Below are 24,752 nucleotides of genomic sequence, written 5' to 3'. Positions count from 1 at the left end.
CGTAAGTAGGCTACTCTGTTTTTGATAGGCAAAACCGGAGAAAATGTAACAACTTTCTGGTCGCTAATCTGGATATGTGAGCTCGCCTTTGCGCACCAATGCTGATGACTGGCATAGATTAGATGTTTTTTAAACAATACTTTGGTGCAATGACATAGGCCTATGTTAGTGACCAGATTGAATAAGCAAAGGTATAAATACAAAATACAAAATGGAAGGCTATATTTTTATTAATTCAGTTTCACACTCCCAAAACGTTCTCACTGCACTAGTTTACCAGAGCTGTGTTGATTGACAGTTTCCAGGTCCAATCAGAGGTAATTTCGTGTCATCAGTCTCATGTCAAATTCAAGTTCCGAGTCTTTTGGTTCCAAGTCCAAGTTATTTTATTTTCTATCAAGTCGAGTCTCATGTCATCAAATTTGTGACTTGAGTCAGACTCAAATCCAAGTCATGTGCCTCGATTCCACACCTCTGTTAAATGTATTTTCATTTTAGTCACATTTTAGTCACATCACAATTGTATTGCCTTATTAACCTATAGTAAACATAAATCACTGACTTCCATGTGACCAAACATGCATAGCCTTGTCCTACCAACATATTTTCTGTCTAACATCCTATTCTCTTCCCATTAGCAGAAATATGACAAACATATTTAAAAATATATAAGAACTATCTGGCCATGTAAATTGCTAACTCATCCTACACAGGTATTGCACATTACATACAACACAAAAAGACATACACAAGCTCAGAGAGAGCGTGAGAGGCACAATCACCAGATGGTGCTGCAAACTATTGGCAAAGTAGTCTGGGTTGCACCTCCGTCTGTCGGTTGTGTCATTGCCCTTGACGTTCCACAGACCCTGCAGACACATTTATGTAATCAAGTCACTAAAACCTGAGTCCAAATCGAGTCTGAGTCTGAGTCACCAATGGTCCCTATGGCTAAAGTCCGAGTCCCAGTGCTTGAGTCCTGGTCCAAGTGTTCAAGTCTGAGTCACTGGATCCACATGAACTAAAAAAATTGTTTCGGTTTCAGTCGTTTCACATTTATTGTTTTGTAGTGTTCAGTTTATGTCTTTAAATAAACATTATGGACACTTACCACGCTGCTCATTGGTCCTCCGATCCTTCTCGCTACTCCTCCTCAGAAGAGGAGGAGGAATGCCATTACAGAAACACCCACCAACAAAGGACCAAGAAGCGTGGTAAAGGGCAGCAGCAGCAGCGGCAAAGAACACATGACTCCTGGACTTGGGAGAAGATTCTGGACGGCAAAGGACCCTGGGCACAGCCAGGGGAATATCGCCGCCCCAAAGCAGAGCTCGAGGCAGCGAAGGCAGAGAGGCGCTGGTATGAGGAGGCAGCACGGCAGCGTGGCTGGAAGCCCAAGAGGCAGCCCCAAAAATGTATTGAGGGGCACACGGGGAGTGTGGCGAGTTCAGGTAGGAGACCTTCGCCAACTTCCCGTGCTTACCAGAGAGCGAGAGGGAACGGGCAGGCCCCGTGTTATGCGGTAGAGCACACGGTGTCCCCAGTGCGTGTGCATAGCCCGGTGCGGTACATTCCAGCTCCTCGTATCGGCCGGGCTAGAGTGGGCATCGAGCCAGGTGCCATGAAGCCGGCTCTACGCATCTGGTCTCCAGTGCGTCTCCTTGGGCCGGCGTACATGGCACCAGCCTTACGCATGGTGTCCCCAGTTCGCCAGCACAGCCCAGTGCGGGCTATTCCACCTCGCCGCACTGGCCTGGCTACAGGGAGCATTCAACCAGGTAAGGTTGGGCAGGCTCGGTGCTCAAGAGCTCCAGTGCGCATGCACGGTCCGGTCTATCCGGTGCCACCTCCACGCACCAGCCCTCCGGTGGCAGCCCCCCGCACCAGGCTGTCTCTCCGTCTTCTCCCTACAGGTGCTCCCGCCCAGAGCCTTCCTCCTGCCCAGCGCTGTCAGAGTCTCCCGTCTATCCTGAGCCGCCAGAGTCTCCCGTCTGTCCTGAGCCGCCAGAGTCTCCCGTCTGTCCTAAGCCGCCAGAGTTTCCCGTTTGTCCTGAGCCGCCAGAGTCTCCCGTCTGTCCTGAGCCGCCGGAGTCTCCCGTCTGTCCTGAGCCGCCGGAGTCTCCCGTCTGTCCTGAGCCGCCGGAGTCTCCCGTCTGTCCTGAGCCGCCGGAGTCTCCCGTCTGTCCTGAGCCGCCGGAGTCTCCCGTCTGTCCTGAGCCGCCGGAGTCTCCCGTCTGTCCTGAGCCGCCGGAGTCTCCCGTCTGTCCTGAGCCGCCGGAGTCTCCCGTCTGTCCTGAGCCGCCGGAGCCGCCAGTCTGTCCTGGGCCGCCGGAGCCGCCAGTCAGCCAGGAGCCTCCAGTCAGCCAGGAGCCGCCAGTCAGCCAGGAGCCGCCAGAGGCCATGGAGGCGGACAATGAGGCGGAGAAAAACTCTGCTGAAGTGGGGTCCACGTCCTGCGCCAGAGCCGCCACGGTGGACAGACGCCCACCCAGACCCTCCCCTATAGGTTCAGGTTTTGCGGCCGGAGTCCGCACCTTTGGGGGGGGGGGGGGGGGGGGGGGGGGGTTCTTACACTAGTATAATGGGATAAATATGTACACGATGGCACCCCCAACTATATAATTACTACTCATACATCCATACAACCAAATAGGACTATATTGCACCACTGGGTGACGGTGATAGGGTATGGATGTTAGAGCTGATTCCATTATTTTACTTAAAATTCTCTGGCTGTGACCTGTGACCCGCAGGGAGCTGACTGTGAGGCCTGATCGTTACTCTAATAAGCCCTGCTCTGTGTGGGGGTCAGCAGGGCGTTAAGGACCACAGCACAAATGATGGTTCACTTGCAATCACAATTATTTTTATGACCTGAGATTCAAATGGTAAAATCTTATCTTGCCTCATGGCAAACTGTGTGGAATTGTAGCAAACCCCATGTCAAAATGTGTAGAATTGCATGAAATTAACTCTAAAACTTTCTCTCCGCTGTCAAGAGGGGGGCTGCAAACATGTTTTGCTTGCAATGTGTTGAGGGGATGTGGGTGCGCTGACAGGTGTAGAAAATCAAGGACTCAGCCTTGCAATCTCCATAGACTAACCTTGGCAGTACAATGGGCCTTACTGAAGAGCTCAGTGACTTTCAACGTGGCACCATCATAGGTTTCCACCAACAAGTCAGTTCATCAAATGTCTGCCCTGCTAGAGCTGCCCCGATCAACATTAAGTGCTGTTATTGTGAAGTGGAAACGTCTTGGAGCAACAACTTCTTAGGTAGGCCATACATGTTTACAGAACAGGACCGCTGAAGCGCCTGTAGAGTGTAAAAATTGTCTGTCCTCGGTTGCAACACTCACTACCAAGTTCCGAACTACCTCTGGAAGCAACATCAACGCAAAAACTGTTCGTCAGGAGTTTCAAGAAATGGGTTTCCGCCAAACAGCTGCACACAAGCCTAAGATCACCATGCGCAATACCAAGCATCAGCTGTAGTGGTGTAAAGCTCACCGCCATTGGACTCTGGAGCAATGGAAACATGTTCTCTGGAGAGATGAATCACTCTTCACCATATGGCAGTCCAACGAACAAATCTGGGTTTGGCAGATGCCAGGAGAATGCTACCTGCCCGAATGCATAGTGCCCACTGTAAAGTTTGGTGGAAGAGGAATAATGGTCTGGGGCTGTTTTTCATGTTTTGCGCTTAGCCCCTTAGTCCCAAATGAAGGGAAATCTTAATGCTATAGCATAAATACATACATACATACATACATACATTATAGATGATTCGATCAAATCAAATTGTATTAGTCACATGTACCGAATACAACAGGTGTAGACTTTACCAACAATGCAGTTTAAAAAAAATACAGATAAGAATAAGAAATAAAAGTAACAAGTAATTAAAGAGCTTCCAACTTTTTGGGAAGGCCCTTTTCCTGTTTCAGCATGTCAATGCCCCTGTGCACAAAGCAAGGTCCATACAGAAATGGTTTCTCGAGATCACTGTTGAAGAATTTGACTAGCCTGAACAGAGCCCTGACCTCAACCCCCTCAAACACCTTTGGGATGAATTGGAATGGCGACTGCGAGCCAGGCCTAATAGCCTCGTGGCTGAATGGAAGCAAGTCCCTGCAGCAACATCTAGTGGAAAGCCTTCCCAGAAGAGTGGAGGCTGTTATAGCAGCAAAGAGGGACCAACTCCATATTACTGCCCATTATATTGGAATGCAGTGTCCATATACTTTTGACCATGATGTGTATCTCGATTCTGAATTGGGCTGTTAAGGATAGCACAAGGCTGGTCTGGACATATAGCTACATTTTAGTCATTTAGCAGACACTCTTATCCAAAGCAATTAGGGTGCCAATTAGGGCACATTGACAGATTTTTCAACTTAGTTCTCTCAGGGATTTGAACCAGCGACTTTTCATTTACTGGCCCGATGCTCTTAACCGCTAGTCTAAACTGACTTACTGTGCTTACTGAGCTACTCCTAGAGTCTTTAGACCAAGTGGGATGGGTTGGTGTTGAATCATTTTAGGGGTGTGTGTAGTGTGCTGGTGTGTGTTTAGCTGTACCTCTCTGTCCTATTTATGGATTGACAGTCCTTCCTCCCTAAAACACACTCTGTAAATAATGAATGAACTGTCCATCTCACCCAATACACAGGCAGGAGTATGTCTGGAATACCAAACACACACACACAAACTTAACCTCAAAAATTATTTGTGCAGGTTTCTATTAAATATACCACATGGTGTGAACTGTTTATGTATCTGCTACCTAGAGAGATGGGGAGACAGAGAGAGAGAGAGAGAGAGAGAGAGAGAGAGAGAGAGAGAGAGAGAGAGAGAGAGAGAGAGAGAGAGAGAGAGAGAGAGAGAGAGAGAGAGAGAGAGAGAGAGAGAGAGAGAGAGAGAGAGAGAGAGAGAGAGAGAGAGAGAGAGAGAGAGAGAGAGAGAGAGAGAGAGAGAGAGAGAGAGAGAGAGAGAGAGAGAGAGAGAGAGAGAGAGAGAGAGAGAGAGAGAGAGAGAGAGAGAGAGAGAAAGGGTAAAGTACAGAGGGATGCACACGGAGAGAAAGGGAAACAGAGAAATGGTCTGTTATCTCTCTCACACTGAAAGAAAGGGAAACAGAGAAATGGTCTGTTAGCTCTCTCACACTGAAAGAAAGGGAAACAGAAATGTTCTGTTATCTCTCTCACACTGAATGAAAGGGAAACAGAGAAATGGTCTGTTAGCTCTCTCACACTGAAAGAAAGGGAAACAGAGAAATGGTCTGTTATCTCTCTCACACTGAAAGAAAGGGAAACAGAGAAATGGTCTGTTATCTCTCTCACACTGAAAGAAAGGGAAACAGAGAAATGGTCTGTTAGCTCTCTCACACTGAAAGAAAGGGAAACAGAAATGGTCTGTTATCTCTCTCACACTGAATGAAAGGGAAACAGAGAAATGGTCTGTTAGCTCTCTCACACTGAAAGAAAGGGAAACAGAGAAATGGTCTGTTATCTCTCTCACTGAAAGAAAGGGAAACAGAAATGGTCTGTTAGCTCTCTCACACTGAATGAAAGGGAAACAGAGAAATGGTCTGTTAGCTCTCTCACACTGAATGAAAGGGAAACAGAGAAATAGTCTGTTAGCTCTCTCACACTGAAAGAAAGGGAAACAGAGAAATGGTCTGTTAGCTCTCTCACACTGAAAGAAAGGGAAACAGAGAAATGGTCTGTTAGCTCTCTTACACTGAAAGAAAGGGAAACAGAGAAATAGTCTGTTAGCTCTCTCACTGAATGAAAGGGAAACAGAGAAATGGTCTGTTAGCTCTCTCACACTGAAAGAAAGGGAAACAGAAATGGTCTGTTAGCTCTCTCACACTGAAAGAAAGGGAAACAGAGAAATGGTCTGTTAGCTCTCTCACACTGAATGAAAGGGAAACAGAGAAATGGTCTGTTAGCTCTCTCACACTGAAAGAAAGGGAAACAGAGAATGGTCTGTTAGCTCTCTCACACTGAATAAAAGGGAAACAGAGAAATGGTCTGTTAGCTCTCTCACACTGAAAGATCCGCTCCAATGGTGGAGCTTTTTCACACAGAAGTACAGATAAACAAACACACAACACCCACACACAGTGCAGAGTGGGGTGAGTACTGTGGTCCATCGACCCTGCATGTCCTCTCTCTGCAGGGTACGTGTCATCAACGACATCCCTGCCTGTTCAAGAGGGAGGGGAGAGATATGGGGAGATGGGAGAGAAAAGCTGGGTTCACATTTTTGGGGGTTCTGTCCAAGCGCTGTATGAAGCTGACTAAATATAACAACATATGACTAAATACATAACTAAATATATTCTGTTATTGTACCAGTGTGTTTTACTCATTGCAAGTAGGTGTGAGCAGAGCACACATTTGACTAGAATGGAATATCTACTGTCTTGTTTTTGTAATAGAGTCACAACTTGAGGAAAGTAAGGAGGGAAAACAAGAGCATAGAGATAGAGGGAAGGGAGGAGAATATGACCTAGAAGGTGATTGACCTGTGTACTGTAACTTCAGGTCATGATTAGTCTCTCTATCAGGATAGAGGTCTGCTACTCTCTATCTTTGCCCTTTACTCTTTTTCTCCTGGCCCAATTTCTGAACCATGTAACGAAGACTAAATGGATGAAGGGCAATACAAATACATCAGTGTGTGTGTCTGTGCATGCGTGTGTGTGTACGTGTGTGCGTGGCCCTAAACATTGTTTGGCAACCAATTCTCTGTCTAACCCCCCAACTCTCTTCTTGTCCTCTATCTCCCTCTCTCTCTAGGTTACTCTGGGGATGTAGCTATGTATCATGACCCAGCAGCTCTTTGGCTTGTCTGTTTCTTGTCAGGTAAGATACTGCACTATTTAGGAGGGAATGTTAAGGTGAGGTATTCAAACACCGTAACCTACATTCTCAATGGAACACAGCACAAGATTAGTAATCAAATACCTGTCATCATAAGCTAGCCAAGTGTTTTAGAGGCTTACTGTATTTTTTAAATGTGTATATGGATATGTGTTACATGTGATGCATAAATAGCCACAATAACTACACCAAGATGGCTATAGGCTTAATTAGTTGTAGAGCTGATATGTAGGAGCTAAGTTATCATTAACATGCAGCTGATTCTCTCTAAGAGGTTACCACGCGGTGAATATTCCTTTTCTGAGGACGCTGAAATGGTAGAGCTGGCTAGCGTAAGATTGCAGTGTGTTTCTGTGTGTGTGTGCATGCTCTTGCGTGTGTGTGTTTCTGTGTGTGTGTGAATGCGCGCACGTGTGTGTTTCTGTGTGTGTATGTGCATGTGCGCGTGTGTGTGTTTCTGTGTGTGTGTTTCTCTGTGTGTGTGTATGTGTGTGTGTGTGTGTGTGTGTGTGTGTGCATGCATGCGCGCGCGTGTGTAGTATAAGAATGTTTGAAGATATTATTATTTGGCTCATCAGTTGAAAATTGATTTTATGAGCTGCCAATTAGATTACAGCATCCTGTTAACGAAAGGCCCTGGGTGGAACGGCTGCTAGTCTCAAACGCTATCTCCACCCAAAACACACACACACACACAGACAATATTGCGCTGGGCACTCATCAAAACACAGGCCAACCAAGTTAATTACAGTGTTGTGCTGAAGGGCTGTGACTTACAGAGAGAGATAAAAAGAGACAGAGAGACAGGGCAGAGAGAGATGGAGAGAGAGGGGGAGAGATGAATCGAAAGAGGGGGAGAGAGAGATGGAAAGAGAGAGAAATGAGGGGTGGGGAGGTCACTCTCAGGACAGTATTTTCATGTTCTTTTTATGAGGTTCCTCTTTTGTAGATTGAGAATTTATCTAGGAATAAATTGTTTATAGTTTGGGTGTTCGATCGATCGTTAAGGTGACTCTGGGCACTTATTTTTTTCTTTCCTTGGGGTGTGACGTCAGCTTGAAAGAGCATGGGTGAAACATTTATAAACACAGACCCTAGTGGGGGATACCTTTCTCAAATAGTTGCAGGAGAATCTTATTGACAGCAATGAAACTCCTGGGTTGTTTGGATGACCCAACTGCTGGGTTGTTGGGATGTCCCAACTGCTGGGTTGTTTGGATGTCCCAACTGCTGGGTTGTTTGGATGTCCTAACTGCTGGGTTGTTTGGATGTCCCAACTTCTGGGTTGTTTGGATGACCCAACTGCTGGGTTGTTTGGATGTCCCAACTGCTGGGTTGTTTGGATGTCCCAACTGCTGGGTTGTTTGGATGTCCCAACTGCTGGGTTGTTTGGATGTCCCAACTGCTGGGTTGTTTGGATGTCCCAACTGCTGGCTTGTTTGGATGTCCCAACCGCTGGGTTGTTTGGATGTCCCAACTGCTGGGTTGTTTGGATGTCCCAACTGCTGGGTTGTTTGGATGTCCCAACTGCTGGGTTGTTTGGATGTCCCAACTGCTGGGTTGTTTGGATGACCCAACTGCTGGGTTGTTTGGATGTCCCAACTGCTGGGTTGTTTGGATGTCCCAACTGCTGGGTTGTTTGGATGTCCCAACTTCTGGGTTGTTTGGATGACCCAACTGCTGGGTTGTTTGGATGTCCCAACTGCTGGGTTGTTTGGATGTCCCAACTGCTGGGTTGTTTGGATGTCCCAACTGCTGGGTTGCAGGCATTGGGTCACATAGTTGGGTTGTTTTCTTTCACATCTCTTAGATGTTAAGTCCCCCAAAATGGGAGACTTTGAGCGGTTCTGGACTGGTTCGGACTGACATTTTGGTGTACCAAGCGCTCTGTGAACGCTGTAGGGTCCTGGGCTTTATAGTGCCAGAAAGCCTCATCTGTCTGCTCTCCCCTACCACTCTCTTAGCAGAGTTGACTTGAAGTGTCAGGTTTCATATCCCACATTTGCATAGGGGGTGATGTGTCACATTTTCTGGCCTATCCAGACAAAGAATCGATTTTCTCTTCGTCTGAGCTAGTGAGCCCAGCCTGGCAAACCACAAATGAACGGTGGCTGTCTAGCGAATCTTGCTGTCACAGTCTCAGATGGATTTAGAGCTCTCAACATGAAACCATTCTATATAATTTCATAGAATTGAAACAAGGCCACTTTTTCTTGGTCAAAGATGGACGAAATCACTTTGTGCTTAAAGTTAAAGTTGTAACAAGTCTGCACACATTTGAATGGTGTCTCTGTGCCGCTCAGTGGAGGTTTAGGAGATAATGATTTGTTGTCAGTTATATGAAATAGTCACTAAGTATGATCATATTTATTTTACAGTAATAAGAAATGTGAAATAATTTTACATTTGATTGTTACTATATTTAGAAAGCATTTCAGTCATTTCAAGCCCTATTGCCCCACTTTCGTTGAATAGGAAAAAAATCATATATGATTTTTCATATTTTCATATTATTTTGTACTATGTACTTGAGCTTGTGTCCAAAAGTCAGCAATTTACGTAAAACAATGACCAGAAAGGTGAGTTCCAGACCTTTCTATGATGATGCAACATTACCACTTCTTGTTAATGGCCATCTGATTAAAAATAATTACGTTTGGATATGTCTATTTAGGCAGAAATCTCATTTTTTAAAGAGCAAAGTTGGGTTGTTAATGCTGGGTTATTGGTGCTGGGTAATTGAGATATTACACAGCAGGTCAGATCAGAAGACGGAAGGCGTAGCTTATTATGGGCAGGGCTTTTTGGCCAACTGTGAGAGTAAGTCTAATCCCTTCTCTTGCATTGTTATCAAATGTTACTGTTGAACACTGAGAGTTATGAAGCTTCAATTAGCCTTATAGTAGCAAAGCGCATGCCCCACCCACCTGAGGATCTGTCTTTTTCAAATCAAATGTCAAATCAAATCAAATGTTATTTGTCACATGCGCCGAATACCGTGAAATGCTTACTCACAAGCACTTAACCAACAATGCAGTTTTAAGAAAATATATATTTACTAAATAAACTAAAGTACGATTTTTTAAATAAATAACACCATAAAATAACTATCATTTAGGCTATATACAGGGGGTACCGGTACGGTGTCAGTGTGCACGGGTACAGATTGGTCGAGGTCATTTGTACATGTAGGTAGGGGTAAAGTTACTATACATAGATAATAAACAGCGAGTAGCAGCAGTGTAAAAACAAAGGGGGTGTCAATGCAAAATAGTCCGGGTGGCCATTTGACAAATTGTTCAGCAGTCATATGGCTTGGGGGTAGAAAGTATTAAGGAGCCTTTTGGACCTAGACTTGGCGCTCGGTACCGCTTGCCATGCGGTAGCAGAGAGAACAGTCTATGACTTGGGTGACTGGATTCTTTGAGAATTTATGAGGCCTTCCTCTGACACCACCTGGTATAGAGGTCCTGGGTGGCAGGAAGCTTGACCCCAGGGATGTACTTGGCCGTACACACTACACTCTGTAGCGCCTTACGATCAGATGCAGAGCAGTTGCCATACCAGTTGGGGATGCTCTCGATGGTGCAGCTGTAGAACTTTTTGAGGATCTAGGGACCCATGCCAAATCTTTTCAGTTTCCTGAGGGGGAAAAGGTGTTGTCGTGCCCTCTTCATGACCGTCTTGGTGTTTTTAGACCATGATAGTTCGTTGGTGATGTGGACACCAAGGAACTTGAAATTCTCGACCCGCTCCACTACAGCCCCGTCCATGTTAATGGGGGCCTGTTTGGCTTGCCTTTTCCTGTAGTCCACAATCAGCTTCTTTGTCTTGCTCACATTGAGGGAGAGATTGTTGTCCTGGCACCACACTGCCAGGTCTCTGACCTCCTTCCTATAGACTGTCTCATCGTCGGTGATCAGGTCTACCATTGTTGTGTCGACTTAATGATGGTGTTGGGAGTCGTGTTTGGCCATGCAGTCATGGGGGAACAGGGAGTACAGGAGGGGACTAAGTACACACCCCTGAGGGGCCCCAGTGTTGAGGATCACCGTGGCATATGTGTTATTGCCTACCCTTAGCACCTGGGGGCTTTGTGGGCACTATGGTTTTGAACGCTGAGGTGTAGTCAATGAACAGCATTCTGACATAGGTGTTCCTTTTGTCCAGGTGGGAAAGGGCGTGCGATTGAGATTGTGTCACATGTGGATCTATTTCCTGTGTTTTAGGGGTACAAAATCCACTTGTCACTTAAATATCCCTGGATTTATTGGATTCATTTTACACCTGCGACTCTTTTTGCTTGTGCCTGTCGTTTTTTCCCGTTTAATGTTACGTTTAGCAGATGTTATTGCATGTGCAAATTATTGTGCTTCTAGTTCCAACAGTGCAGCAATATCTAACAAGTAATATCTAACAATTTCACAACATATACCTAATACACACAAATCTAAGTAAGGAATATATGGATGAGCAATGTCAGAGTGGCATAGACTAAGATACAGTAGAATAGTATAGAATACAGTATTTATATGAGATGAGTAATGCAAGATATGCAAACATTATTAAAGTGACATAATTAAAGTGCTAGTGTTCCATTTATTAAAGTGGCCAATGAGTATGTGTATATAGGTAGCAGCCTCACTGTGCTAGTGATGGCTATTTAACAGTCTGATGGCCTTGAGATAGAGGCTGTTTTCAGTCTCTCAGTCTCCGCTTTGATGCACCTGTACTAACTTTGCTTTCTGGATGATAGCGGGGTGAACAAGCAGTGGCTCGTGTGGTTGTTGTCTTTGATGATCTTTTTGGCAGAGCAGGTGGGTAGACAGAGCAGGAAGGATAGACAGAGCAGGTAGGGTAGACAGAGCAGGTAGGATAGACAGAGCAGGTAGGGTAGACAGAGCAGGTAGGGTAGACAGAGCAAGTAGGATAGACAGCGCAGGAGAATGCATGTAGGGTAGACAGAGCAGGAGAATGCAGGTAGGGTAGACAGAGCAGGAGAATGCGGGTAGGGTAGACAGAGCAGGTAGGGTAGACAGAGCAGGTAGGGTAGACAGAGCAGGTAGTGTAGACAGAGCAGGTAGGGTAGACAGAGCAGGTAGGGTAGACAGAGCAGGTAGTGTAGACAGAGCAGGTAGTGTAGACAGAGAAGGTAGTGTAGACAGAGAAGGTAGTGTAGACAGAGCAGGTAGGGTAGACAGAGCAGGTAGTGTAGACAGAGCAGGTAGGATAGACAGAGCAGGTAGGGTAGACAGAGCAGGTAGTGTAGACAGAGCAGGTAGGATAGACAGAGCAGGTAGGGTAGACAGAGCAGGTAGGATAGACAGAGCAGGTAGGGTAGACAGAGCAGGTAGGATAGGCAGTGCAGGAGAATGCAGGTAGGGTAGACAGCGCAGGAGAATGCGGGTAGGGTAGACAGAGCAGGTAGGGTAGACAGAGCAGGTAGGGTAGACAGAGCAGGTAGGATAGACAGAGCAGGTAGTGTAGACAGAGCAGGTAGAGTAGACAGAGCAGGTAGAGTAGACAGAGCAGGTAGGGTAGACAGAGCAGGTAGGGTAGACAGAGCAGGGAGTGTAGACAGAGCAGGTAGGGTAGACATAGCAGGTAGGGTAGACAGAGCAGGTAGGGTAGACAGAGCAGGTAGGTAGACAGAGCAGGGAGAGTAGACAGAGCAGGTAGAGTAGACAGAGACAGGTAGTGTAGACAGAGCAGGTAGTGTGGACAGAGCAGGTAGGGTAGACAGAGCAGGTAGGTAGACAGAGCAGGGAGAGTAGACATAGCAGGTAGGGTAGACAGAGCAGGTAAGGTAGACAGAGCAGGTAGGGTAGACAGAGCAGGTAGTGTGGACAGAGCAGGTAGGGTAGACAGAGCAGGTAGGGTAGACAGAGCAGGTAGTGTGGACAGAGCAGGTAGGGTAGACAGAGCAGGTAGGGTAGACAGAGCAGGTAGGGTAGACAGAGCAGGGAGTGTAGACAGAGCAGGTAGGGTAGACAGAGCAGGTAGGGTAGACAGAGCAGGTAGTGTAGACAGAGCAGGTATGTAGACAGAGCAGGTAGGGTAGACAGAGCAGGTAGAGTAGACAGAGCAGGTAGGTAGACAGAGCAGGTAGTGTAGACAGAGCAGGTAGGGTAGACAGAGCAGGTAGAGTAGACAGAGCAGGTAGATAGACAGAGCAGGTAGTGTAGACAGAGCAGGTAGTGTAGACAGAGCAGGTAGGGTAGACAGAGCAGGTAGAGTAGACAGAGCAGGTAGAGTGGACAGAGCAGGTAGAGTAGACAGAGCAGGTAGGTAGACAGAGCAGGTAGGGTAGACAGAGCAGGTAGAGTAGACAGAGCAGGTAGGTAGACAGAGCAGGTAGGTAGACAGAGCAGGTAGTGTAGACAGAGCAGGTAGGTAGACAGAGCAGGTAGTGTAGACAGAGCAGGTAGGTAGACAGAGCAGGTAGGTAGACAGAGCAGGTAGGGTAGACAGAGCAGGTAGTGTAGACAGAGCAGGTAGGTAGACAGAGCAGGTAGGGTAGACAGAGCAGGTAGGTAGACAGAGCAGGTAGGTAGACAGAGCAGGTAGGGTGGACAGAGCAGGTAGTGTAGACAGAGCAGGTAGGGTGGACAGAGCAGGTAGGGTAGACAGAGCAGGTAGGGTGGACAGAGCAGGTAGTGTAGACAGAGCAGGTAGGGTAGACAGAGCAGGTAGGGTAGACAGAGCAGGTAGGGTGGACAGAGCAGGTAGTGTAGACAGAGCAGGTAGGGTAGACAGAGCAGGTAGGATAGACAGAGCAGGTAGGGTAGACAGAGCAGGTAGGATAGACAGAGCAGGTAGGGTAGACAGAGCAGGTAGGATAGGCAGTGCAGGAGAATGCAGGTAGGGTAGACAGCGCAGGAGAATGCGGGTAGGGTAGACAGAGCAGGTAGGGTAGACAGAGCAGGTAGGGTAGACAGAGCAGGTAGGATAGACAGAGCAGGTAGTGTAGACAGAGCAGGTAGAGTAGACAGAGCAGGTAGAGTAGACAGAGCAGGTAGGGTAGACAGAGCAGGTAGGGTAGACAGAGCAGGGAGTGTAGACAGAGCAGGTAGGGTAGACATAGCAGGTAGGGTAGACAGAGCAGGTAGGGTAGACAGAGCAGGTAGGTAGACAGAGCAGGGAGAGTAGACAGAGCAGGTAGAGTAGACAGAGACAGGTAGTGTAGACAGAGCAGGTAGTGTGGACAGAGCAGGTAGGGTAGACAGAGCAGGTAGGTAGACAGAGCAGGGAGAGTAGACATAGCAGGTAGGGTAGACAGAGCAGGTAAGGTAGACAGAGCAGGTAGGGTAGACAGAGCAGGTAGTGTGGACAGAGCAGGTAGGGTAGACAGAGCAGGTAGGGTAGACAGAGCAGGTAGTGTGGACAGAGCAGGTAGGGTAGACAGAGCAGGTAGGGTAGACAGAGCAGGTAGGGTAGACAGAGCAGGGAGTGTAGACAGAGCAGGTAGGGTAGACAGAGCAGGTAGGGTAGACAGAGCAGGTAGTGTAGACAGAGCAGGTATGTAGACAGAGCAGGTAGGGTAGACAGAGCAGGTAGAGTAGACAGAGCAGGTAGGTAGACAGAGCAGGTAGTGTAGACAGAGCAGGTAGGGTAGACAGAGCAGGTAGAGTAGACAGAGCAGGTAGATAGACAGAGCAGGTAGTGTAGACAGAGCAGGTAGTGTAGACAGAGCAGGTAGGGTAGACAGAGCAGGTAGAGTAGACAGAGCAGGTAGAGTGGACAGAGCAGGTAGAGTAGACAGAGCAGGTAGGTAGACAGAGCAGGTAGGGTAGACAGAGCAGGTAGAGTAGACAGAGCAGGTAGGTAGACAGAGCAGGTAGGTAGACAGAGCAGGTAGTGTAGACAGAGCAGGTAGGTAGACAGAGCAGGTAGTGTAGACAGAGCAGGTAGGTAGACAGAGCAGGTAGGTAGACAGAGCAGGTAGGGTAGACAGAGCAGGTAGTGTAGACAGAGCAGGTAGGTAGACAGAGCAGGTAGGGTAGACAGAGCAGGTAGGTAGACAGAGCAGGTAGGTAGACAGAGCAGGTAGGGTGGACAGAGCAGGTAGTGTAGACAGAGCAGGTAGGGTGGACAGAGCAGGTAGGGTAGACAGAGCAGGTAGGGTGGACAGAGCAGGTAGTGTAGACAGAGCAGGTAGGGTAGACAGAGCAGGTAGGGTAGACAGAGCAGGTAGGGTGGACAGAGCAGGTAGTGTAGACAGAGCAGGTAGGGTAGACAGAGCAGGTAGGGTGGACAGAGCAGGTAGTGTAGACAGAGCAGGTAGGGTAGACAGAGCAGGTAGGTAGGCTTCGTCTTCCAAGCATCACATGGAACACATCCACAGTCAATCTTATTCCATAAACCGGTCTAAATAACAGGTTGCCCTGACAAAAAAACAAAACATGTTTGTGACCTAACAGCTAGACTTGTTTACAATGTACCACATCTCTGGTGAACACAAGGGACAAATGTCATATTGTTTAGAGAAGAGATCGTGTCAGCTAAGCTAACAGCAGCTACATTCTTTATGATGGCAGACATTGTTTTTATAAAAAGAAAATGTATAAGCTAAATAAAAATACAGTCCCTGGAAAGGGGAGTCTGAGCTGGCAACCCTGAGTAACAACAGTTACAATCAAGTCAGTCGAGTGAACCATTCCTTCACCTCATTGTGTTATAACATCTTTGGTCTGACAGATGTTTACGTGACAACCAGAATGCATTGTATGATGTCAACAAACATAGCGCTAAACATACACGACATGATCACCAGTATGTGGACACCTGCTCGTCAAACATCTCATTTCAAAATCATGGGCATTAATATGGAGTTGGTCCCCCCTTTGCTTCAATAACAGCCTCCACTCTTTTGGGGAGGCTTTCTACTAGATGTTGGAACATTGCTGCGGGGAATTGCTTCCATTCAGCAACAAGAGCATTAGTGAGGTCAGGCACTGATGTTGGGCAATTAGGCCTGGCTTGCAGTTGGCATTCCAAATCATCCCAAAGGTTGGAGTTGAGTTGAGGTTGGAGCTGCCTGATGGTGTAGCGTGATTCATCACTCCAGAGAACACATTTCCACTGCTCCAGAGTCCATTATGACGAAGCGAAGACAGGTTTTTAGAAATGATAGCAAATTTAGAAAAAAACAGAAATACTTAATTTACATAAGTATTCAGACCCTTTGGTATGAGACTCGAAATTGAGCTCAGGTGCATCCTGTTTCCATTGATTCTCCTTGAGATGTTTCTAAAACTTGATAGGAGTCTACCTGTGGTAAATTCAATTGATTAGACATGATTTGGAAAGGCATTCTTTAGAGTGTACTGTTTGGGACTACCTGAACCTAAATTACAAAAGGAGTACATTGATAGTAGTGTGTTTTATACCTAGCAGTGTTGGATTCAGATTAGAGTGTATACGCAGAAACAGCCCCTTGCAGTATCAGAGCTCAGAGTTGACTCCGTCTCAGAGACGCTTTAATCCTCCTACCTGCTGACACACACTCACACACATGCATTCATGCTCGCATGCACACTCACACACACACTCATGCACATGCACACTCATGCATGCATTTATGTCACACACACACACATTCTCTCTCTCTCGGTTCAGACTGATTTTGAAGACAGTACTCAGATCATACATAGTTAACACTTCTCTCTCTTTCTCTCTAGCTCTGGTGTGTTGAAGGAACATATGTGTTGTAAGGCATTAGGTTGTTGGTTGTGAAGAGACAGTGGTACTAGTTATGCTGCTTGGTAGATAGTCTGGGCTTAGGGAGACAGAGGGAGCTTTAGTTGAGGAGATAGTATCAGCTCGGTCGCACACACGCACGCACACACACACACACACACACACACACACAGCGGTGGCATCAGAACACTGGGCTTTTATATCAGCATGCCATCTGAACAGACTTATCCTGATACAGCCACAGGCATACACACACACACATACTCACATGCACACACGGTATTGCGCAGTAGGAAGAGTAACAGAGTTTGCTGCAGTAGAGAGAGATTGGGGAAAGAGGGCAAGAGAAGGAGGCAGAAATAGGGCGAGATAAAGGGAGAGAAGTGGAGAGTGAGAGAGGGGGGGGGCAACATTCTCCAAATCCATTTAGTCATGGTCTGACTGTTTGTGAAGTAAACATTACTGTCAGCTCTTGTTAACAATACCCCAAAACTCTCACATCTTTGAGACCAGCAGAAAACATTGAGTTTGTCACCTGTACTGTAGATACATTGGGCTTCTTTAGTTGTTTAGCCTGATCTCTTGCTATTCTGTCACCCCCCCCCCCCCCCCCCTCTCTTCTCTCCTTTAGAAGGTCTGATGTCCAGACTCTGTGCTCTTCCATGTATGGTCCAGTGGAACTCTCCTTGACCATTAGATGGACTACAAACAGTTCCAGCAGTTACTGCGACCGCACCTCACAACTCCCTTACCTTGACCCTTGACCCCTTAGCTTTAAACCCTCACCCCTGACCCATACTCTTAACCTCTTGCCCCTCACTCCTCCTAATCCTTAACCTTACTCCCCCTCTCCCCTCCCTCCCTCCCTTCCTTCCTCTCATCTCTTGTCCTCTCCTGTCCTGTCCTCTCCTCCCCTCTCCACCATGTTATCCCGTATCACCACAGTCCTCTTAGCTGTTTTGTGTCGATGTGTGCTGGTGTCTCTCGGGGTGGACCCCCTTCACCCCCGTCGGGAGATCCGGATCGAGGGTGACCTGGTTCTGGGGGGGCTGTTCCCAGTCCATGAGAAGGGGGGAGGGATAGAGGAGTGTGGGAGGGTGAACGAGGACAGGGGGATCCAGAGGTTGGAGGCCATGCTGTTTGCTATAGACAGGATCAACTCTGATCCTACTCTACTGCCTGGAGTCAGTCTGGGAGTTCACATACTGGACACCTGTTCTAGAGATACATACGCACTGGAACAGGTTGGTGAGCACTGACACACATACACACCCACACACATACGCACCCACACCCACACACACCCACACACATACGCACCCACACACATACACACCCACACCCACACACATACGCACCCACACACATACGCACCAACACACATACGCACCCACACCCACACACACACACACACATACGCACCCACACCCACACACACCCACACACATACGCACCCACACACATACACACCCACACACATACACATACACACACATACGCACCCACACACATACGCACACACAACCACACACATACGCACCCACACACATACGCACCCACACACATACACACCCACACACATACACATACACACACATACGCACCCACACACATATGCACCCACACCCACACACACCCACACACATACGCACCCACACCCACACACACCCACACACATACGCACCCACACACATACACACCCACACACATACACACCCAGACACATACACATACACACACATACGCACCCACACACATACGCACCCACACACATACGCACCCACACACATACGCACCCACACACATACAGACCCACACACATACACATACACACACATACGCACCCACACACATACGCACCCACACCCACACACACCCACACACACCCACACCCACACACACCCACACACATACGCACCCACACACATACACACCCACACACATACACATACACACCCACACACATACGCACCCACACCCACACACACCCACACACATACGCACCCACACACATACACATACACACCCACACACATACGCACCCACACACACACCCACACACATACGCACATACGCACCCACATACACACCCACACACATACGCACCCACACACACACACACAACCACACGCAACCACACGCAACCACACACATACGCACAAACAACCACACACACTTTTTTATTGCTTCCTGCTTTTTCTATCTGAGCATAATGAGCTTGACCTTGACATCACAAAAGTAAAACCTTTTCTTTCAAAAGATTTGAAAATATTACATTTACATTTTCAGTAAGTTTTTATTGAGTGTATGTACATGTGTGTGTGTGTGTGTGTGTGTGTGTGTGTGTGTGTGTGTGTGTGTGTGTGTGTGTGTGTGTGTGTGTGTGTGTGTGTGTGTGTGTGTGTGTGTGTGTGTGTGTGGACTTGTTTAACTATACTTGTTGTGACCAGAAGTACCCACAATAATAGTAAACAAACACACATTTGACCAACTGGGGACATTTTGTTAGTCCCCACAAGGTCAAATGGTATTTCTAAGGGGGTTTAGAGTTGAGGTTAGAATTAGTGTTAGAATTAGGTTTAGGGTTAGGTTAGGGAAAATAGGATTTTGAATGGGACTGAATTGTGTTTCCCCGCAAGGTTAGTTATACAAGACTGGGTGTGTGTGTGTGTACTCCCCAGGCGCTGGAGTTTGTACGTGCGTCTCTGACCAAGGTGGACGATACAGAGTTCATCTGTCCTGATGGATCCTACGCGCTACAGGACGACAGTCCCCTGGCCATCGCTGGAGTTATAGGAGGATCCTATAGCAGTGTGTCTATACAGGTAACACACACACACAACATCTCATAGTTTGACACGTTTTGACTTCAGTATTCAACGTTTGATCATGGGGTTAAGTTTAGGCATTCATTCCGAAGTTAAGGTAAAGGTTAAGGTTTGGAATAGTGTTAAAACAGAAACAATTGGACGGCTAAGTTTAGGCTTTAATTCTGAATAGTTAAGGTAAGGGTTCATGTTTGGGATAGGGAATTGTTGTAGCACTCATCGTTGCCCCTAGTGGCGGGTTTTGAAGGCATCACCCGACATCCTGGACAATCGTTGAATATCACCTTGGATCTCGAGTGACCTGGCTGAACAAATCAAATCAAATTGTATTTGTCACATGCACCGAATACAACAGGTGTAGGTAGACCTTACAGTGAAATGCTTACTTACAAGCCCTTAACCAACAATGCAGTTTTAAGAAAATACCTGAAAAAAGTAAGAGATATTACAGTAACAAATCATTAAAGAGCAGCTTTAAAAGAACAGACACAAGTTCCACACACACACACACACACACACACACACACACACACACACACACACACACACACACACACACACACACACACACACACAAAAACAAATCCATTCACACACATCCAGCAATATGGTATTGTGACAGAGTAAGGTGATTTGCATAGTTCAGCATAAATCCTCCTCTTCTTCTCCTCTGCACAGCAAAATCAATGGTGTACATTTAACTCTTAAAAATTTAACTCTGTTGCAGAGTTTCAACTCTTAAAGTGTGAAACTTGATTGTGGTGTTTGCATGGCTCTATTGTAGAGTAATACGCACCACCTACAGAGCAAAAAATAACACTGGATTTATAGTAAACTGGACCCACTTTGCTTAGTGCTGACAATGTTACACTTTCTTAATGTAAATAAATAACATCTGTAAGTCATTGTTGGGTGTTGTTTTAACACTGTATGGTGTAAACCCTAATTAGCATATCCCCCAGTGTGTCTCTCTTTTTGAGTGAGTTGTACAGTTACCACCCATGACCGTATATGTTAGTGACAGAGACATGGTTATTGCATTTTTTTATGTTGAAGGCCTGTGGCTTTCACCAAGTGAGTACCTGGGTGAATGATATTGTAAAAACTAAACGTTTATACAAATACCGTATTGTAAGGCCTTACTTTGATGGTTTAGTTTTAGCCTAACACAGTGGTGTTAAGAAACTCCTGGTTTACAGGTCACATCAGGCCTAGAAGTCACATTAGGCTGCCTTGCAAAGTAAAGTGTAACTCCTATTGGAATCCAGACAGAGTTAGAATAACCAACAGTTGCCATTTTTATTAACCCTCAACCTCCTTTTGATGGGACCGTTTGAATCTCCAAAGTGTAAAACAACAATGGTTATTAAAACCAACACTGGGGATTGTTTTACACCACTGAGTGTTAATTTAAACACTGGCCAATTTGCTGTGTGTGACTGTACAAAGTATCCTCTCCTTTCCTCTCCTCTCCTCCCTTCCTCTCCTCCATTAGACCCAAATCCCTAATCTCTCCATTTAATCTCTCCCTACAATTCTCCCTCTGTTTTTCCTCAATCTCTCTTTTGTCTTGCTCTCTCTCCTACCCCATCTCTTCCTCCCGATGTCGCTCTTTGTATTAAAGGCCCAGTGCAGTCTAAAACATCATTTCCTATGTTTTATATACATTTCCACAATGATGTTGGAATAATACTGTGAAATTGTGAGAATTATGATAATATCCTTTTAGTGTAAGAGCTGTTTGAAAAGGCTGCCTGAAATTTCAGCCTGTTTTGTTGGGATGGAGTTTTGGCCTGCCTGGTTACATCAATAAGAAAGTCAGCTCCAAACCTCTAGTTTGAAAACAGATAGTTTTCAGTTTTTCCCTCCCCACTCAGACCATTCCCAGACAGTCGCTTGCTAAGATGATACATTTTAATTGAAAACAATCACAGGAAAGTACTTAATTGTTACCCAGAAATGATTTGATATTGAGATAAAAATGGCTGCATTGGGCCACTGGGGAGAGCCCAGTGTATTCTGACCTCAGCCCACTCTCCTCTCTCATTGTTATCCATCCATCGCTTTTTTTTCATCACACACAATTAGTCCTGGTTTTCTCTGGGCTGACAGTTATTGTTGTTGTTAGGCCTCAGAGCAGTCTGTGTGTGTGTGTGTGTGTGTGTGTGTGGGTGTGTGTGTGTGTGTGTGTGTGTGTGTGTATGTGTGTGTGTGCGTGCGTGCGAGAGAGAGTGTGTTTTCCTATACAACCATAGAGGTAAACACTGACGCCTAGCAGCCATTTGTGAAGTAACAACATCTGACCCACGTAACATGCTGTCGCTACACGCTACACGCTACACACGCTCTCAGTCCACACACCTGCACACATTACTGGAATGTGTTTCCCATGATTACATCATAGTATCATAGTAATATGATTAGATAGAGAGACACGTCAGTATAACCATCTGTACAGTGCGTGTGTTTTGTGCATGTGGCTGTGCGTGCAAGTGTGTTTTTATCTCCTGGATTATTAATCTAATGAGGTGCTGACATGTTTTCAAAACTTCACAGAGTTGTGCTGTGAATTAAATGAAATATAGACGAGCCACAGAACCATGCCCTAACTGGATTAAACATGAGCTAAACCAACACAGCTGTACTGTGTGTGTGTGTGTGTGTGTGTGTGTGTGTGTGTGTGTGTGTGTGTGTGTGTGTGTGTGTGTGTGTGTGTGTGTGTGTGTGTGTGTGTGTGTGTGTGTGTGTGCGTGTGCGTGTGTGTGCATATGTGCTTATGTGTAAAATCAGGAGAACGTGACCATAAGGAAGGGAATATATATATGGACCCCAGCCCTGATGTCCAACACTAATGGATGCAGTTGCTCTTTATTGACTGTGTGTGTGTGTTTATGCAAGTGTGTGTGTGCATCATCATCTGTGTGTGTGTCTGTTTCTCACATATTTCTGCCTCTCTCTCCCAGGTGGCCAACCTGCTCCGCCTCTTCCAGATCCCTCAGATCAGTTATGCCTCCACCAGTGCCAAGCTCAGTGACAAGACGCGCTATGACTACTTTGCCCGCACGGTGCCCCCTGACTTCTACCAGGCCAAAGCCATGGCAGAGATCCTGCGGCTGTTCAACTGGACCTACGTGTCCACGGTGGCATCAGAGGGAGACTACGGAGAGACGGGCATAGAGGCTTTCGAACAGGAAGCACGTATGAGGAACATCTGCATCGCTACCTCTGAGAAGGTAGGAAGAAATAGGAGTTTAGATAGGGTTGTCTGGAGATTATATACTGTAGGTAGATTGACAGGGAAGGAGATAGGGTTGTCAGTGGATTACATAGGTAGATTGACAGTGAAGGAGATAGGGTTGTCACGAGATTATATATGTAGATTGACAGTGAAGAGATAGGGTTGTCAGGAGATTATATGGGTAGATTAACAGTGAAGGAGATAGGGTTGTCAGGAGATTATATAGGTAGATTGACAGTGAAGGAGATAGGGTTGTCAGGAGATTATATGGGTAGATTAACAGTGAAGGAGATATAGAATATAGAAGAACAGGCATGGAGAACATGAGGGGTTGGTCAGACAGAAACAACAAGATTTGGGTTAAGGGTTAACCCTGTTTACTCCCTCTGGTTCCAGTTTAAATATCACATTACCTCCTGTCCAGGTGGGGCGCTCTAACGCTAAGAAGTCTTATGAGGCAGTGATCAGGCAACTCCTCCAGAAGCCCAATGCCCGCGTGGCAGTTCTCTTCCTGAGGAGTGATGACGCTCGAGAACTCCTCTCTGCCGCCGCACGACTCAACACCACCTTCATCTGGGTGGCCAGTGATGGCTGGGGGGCGCAGGAAAGCATTGTCAAGGGCAACGAGGCCACGGCCGACGGGGCCATTACCCTGGAACTGGCGGCCAATCCCGTGCCGGCTTTCAACCGCTACTTCCTGTCTTTGGATCCAATCAACAACCGCCGCAACCCCTGGTACCGGGAATTCTGGGAGCAGAAGTTCCAGTGCTCACTTGGCGGAGGAGGAGGTGGAGCAGGAGGAGTAGGGTCAGGGGGGATGGTGTCTCTCTCCCTCCCTCCCTGTGAGAAGGGTGTGTCGGTGGATAATAGTAACTTTGAGCCGGAGTCCAAGATCATGTTTGTGGTGAATGCGGTATACGCCATGGCCCACGCCCTCCATAAGATGCAGAGAACATTGTGTTCCAACACCACCAAGCTCTGTGACAGCATGAAGGCTCTGGATGGACGCAAGCTCTACAGAGACTACCTACTCAACATCAGCTTCACAGGTCAGTACTGCCTGAAACTACCTAATGATCATCAGCTTCACAGGTCAGTACTGCCTGAAACTACCTAATGATCATCAGCTTCACAGGTCAGTACTGAAACTACCTAATGATCATCAGCTTCACAGGTCAGTACTGAAACTACCTAATGATCATCAGCTTCACAGGTCAGTACTGAAACTACCTAATGATCATCAGCTTCACAGGTCAGTACTGTCTGAAACTACCTAATGATCATCAGCTTCACAGGTCAGTACTGTCTGAAACTACCTAATGATCATCAGCTTCACAGGTCAGTACTGCCTGAAACGACATACTGATCCTCAGGTTCACTGGTCAGTACTGCCTGAAACTACATACTGATACTCAGCTTCACTGGTCAGTACTGCCTAAAACTACATACTGAACCTCAGCTTCACTGGTCAGTACTGTGTGAACCTACATACTGATCCTCAGCTTCACTGGTCAGTACTGAAACTACCTACTGATCCTCAGCTTCACTGGTCAGTACTGAAACTACCTCCTCAACATCAGCTTCACAGGTCAGTACTGTAGACTACCTACTGATTATCAGCTTCCCAGGTCAGTACTGTAGACTACCTACTGATTATCAGCTTCCCAGGTCAATACTGTAGACATGGGAGAATGGGAGGAGAGGGGTGGAGTGAGAGAGGGAGGGAGTTAAAAAAGAGAGAGGTAAAGAGGAATTCTCAACATGATGGGTCTTTTTGAGGGGAGGGAGAGATGAAAGGGGAAGAAAGAGAGTACGAGAGAGAGAGAGAGAGAGAGAGAGAGAGAGAGGGGAGGAGGATGCAAGCATAGCAACATGAAACGTGTAAGAACAATTCACCTTAATTTACATGTACGGTCATGCTTGCTAGTTACCATTGGCATTTATTAGCTGTATGTAATTGATATGACAGCACAGAGCAGGTGAGACGAATCACAGCTCAAGTTAATCCAACCCCATATTCTATCATGTCTACTAGTGACTCACCATTTTATAATAGAGACTCCTATGGAAGTAATAATGAGATTGTGTGTGTGTGTG

General features: G+C 46.7%; 1 protein-coding gene across 4 annotated transcripts in view; it reads left to right on the top strand.

The window, feature by feature from the left end:
- Positions 1-24,752, top strand: part of LOC109866954 (metabotropic glutamate receptor 3) — a 67,616-nt gene that overhangs the window by 5,622 nt on the left and 37,242 nt on the right. For 2 of the 4 annotated variants that reach the window (XM_031802120.1, XM_031802121.1), the window contains exons 2-6: positions 6,807-6,872; positions 17,221-17,833; positions 19,271-19,414; positions 22,381-22,650; positions 23,080-23,704. In XM_031802120.1, the coding sequence (XP_031657980.1) occupies positions 17,513-17,833; positions 19,271-19,414; positions 22,381-22,650; positions 23,080-23,704 (1,360 nt within the window). In that variant the 5' untranslated portion in view covers positions 6,807-6,872; positions 17,221-17,512. The remainder of the gene's footprint in view (positions 1-6,806; positions 6,873-17,220; positions 17,834-19,270; positions 19,415-22,380; positions 22,651-23,079; positions 23,705-24,752) is intronic. The other 2 variants (XM_031802122.1, XM_031802123.1) reach the window with 1 other exon arrangement.

The sequence above is a fragment of the Oncorhynchus kisutch genome, linkage group LG22, assembly GCF_002021735.2.
Source record: "Oncorhynchus kisutch isolate 150728-3 linkage group LG22, Okis_V2, whole genome shotgun sequence".
NCBI lineage: Eukaryota > Metazoa > Chordata > Actinopteri > Salmoniformes > Salmonidae > Oncorhynchus > Oncorhynchus kisutch.
This window is presented reverse-complemented; position numbering and strand designations above follow the sequence as displayed.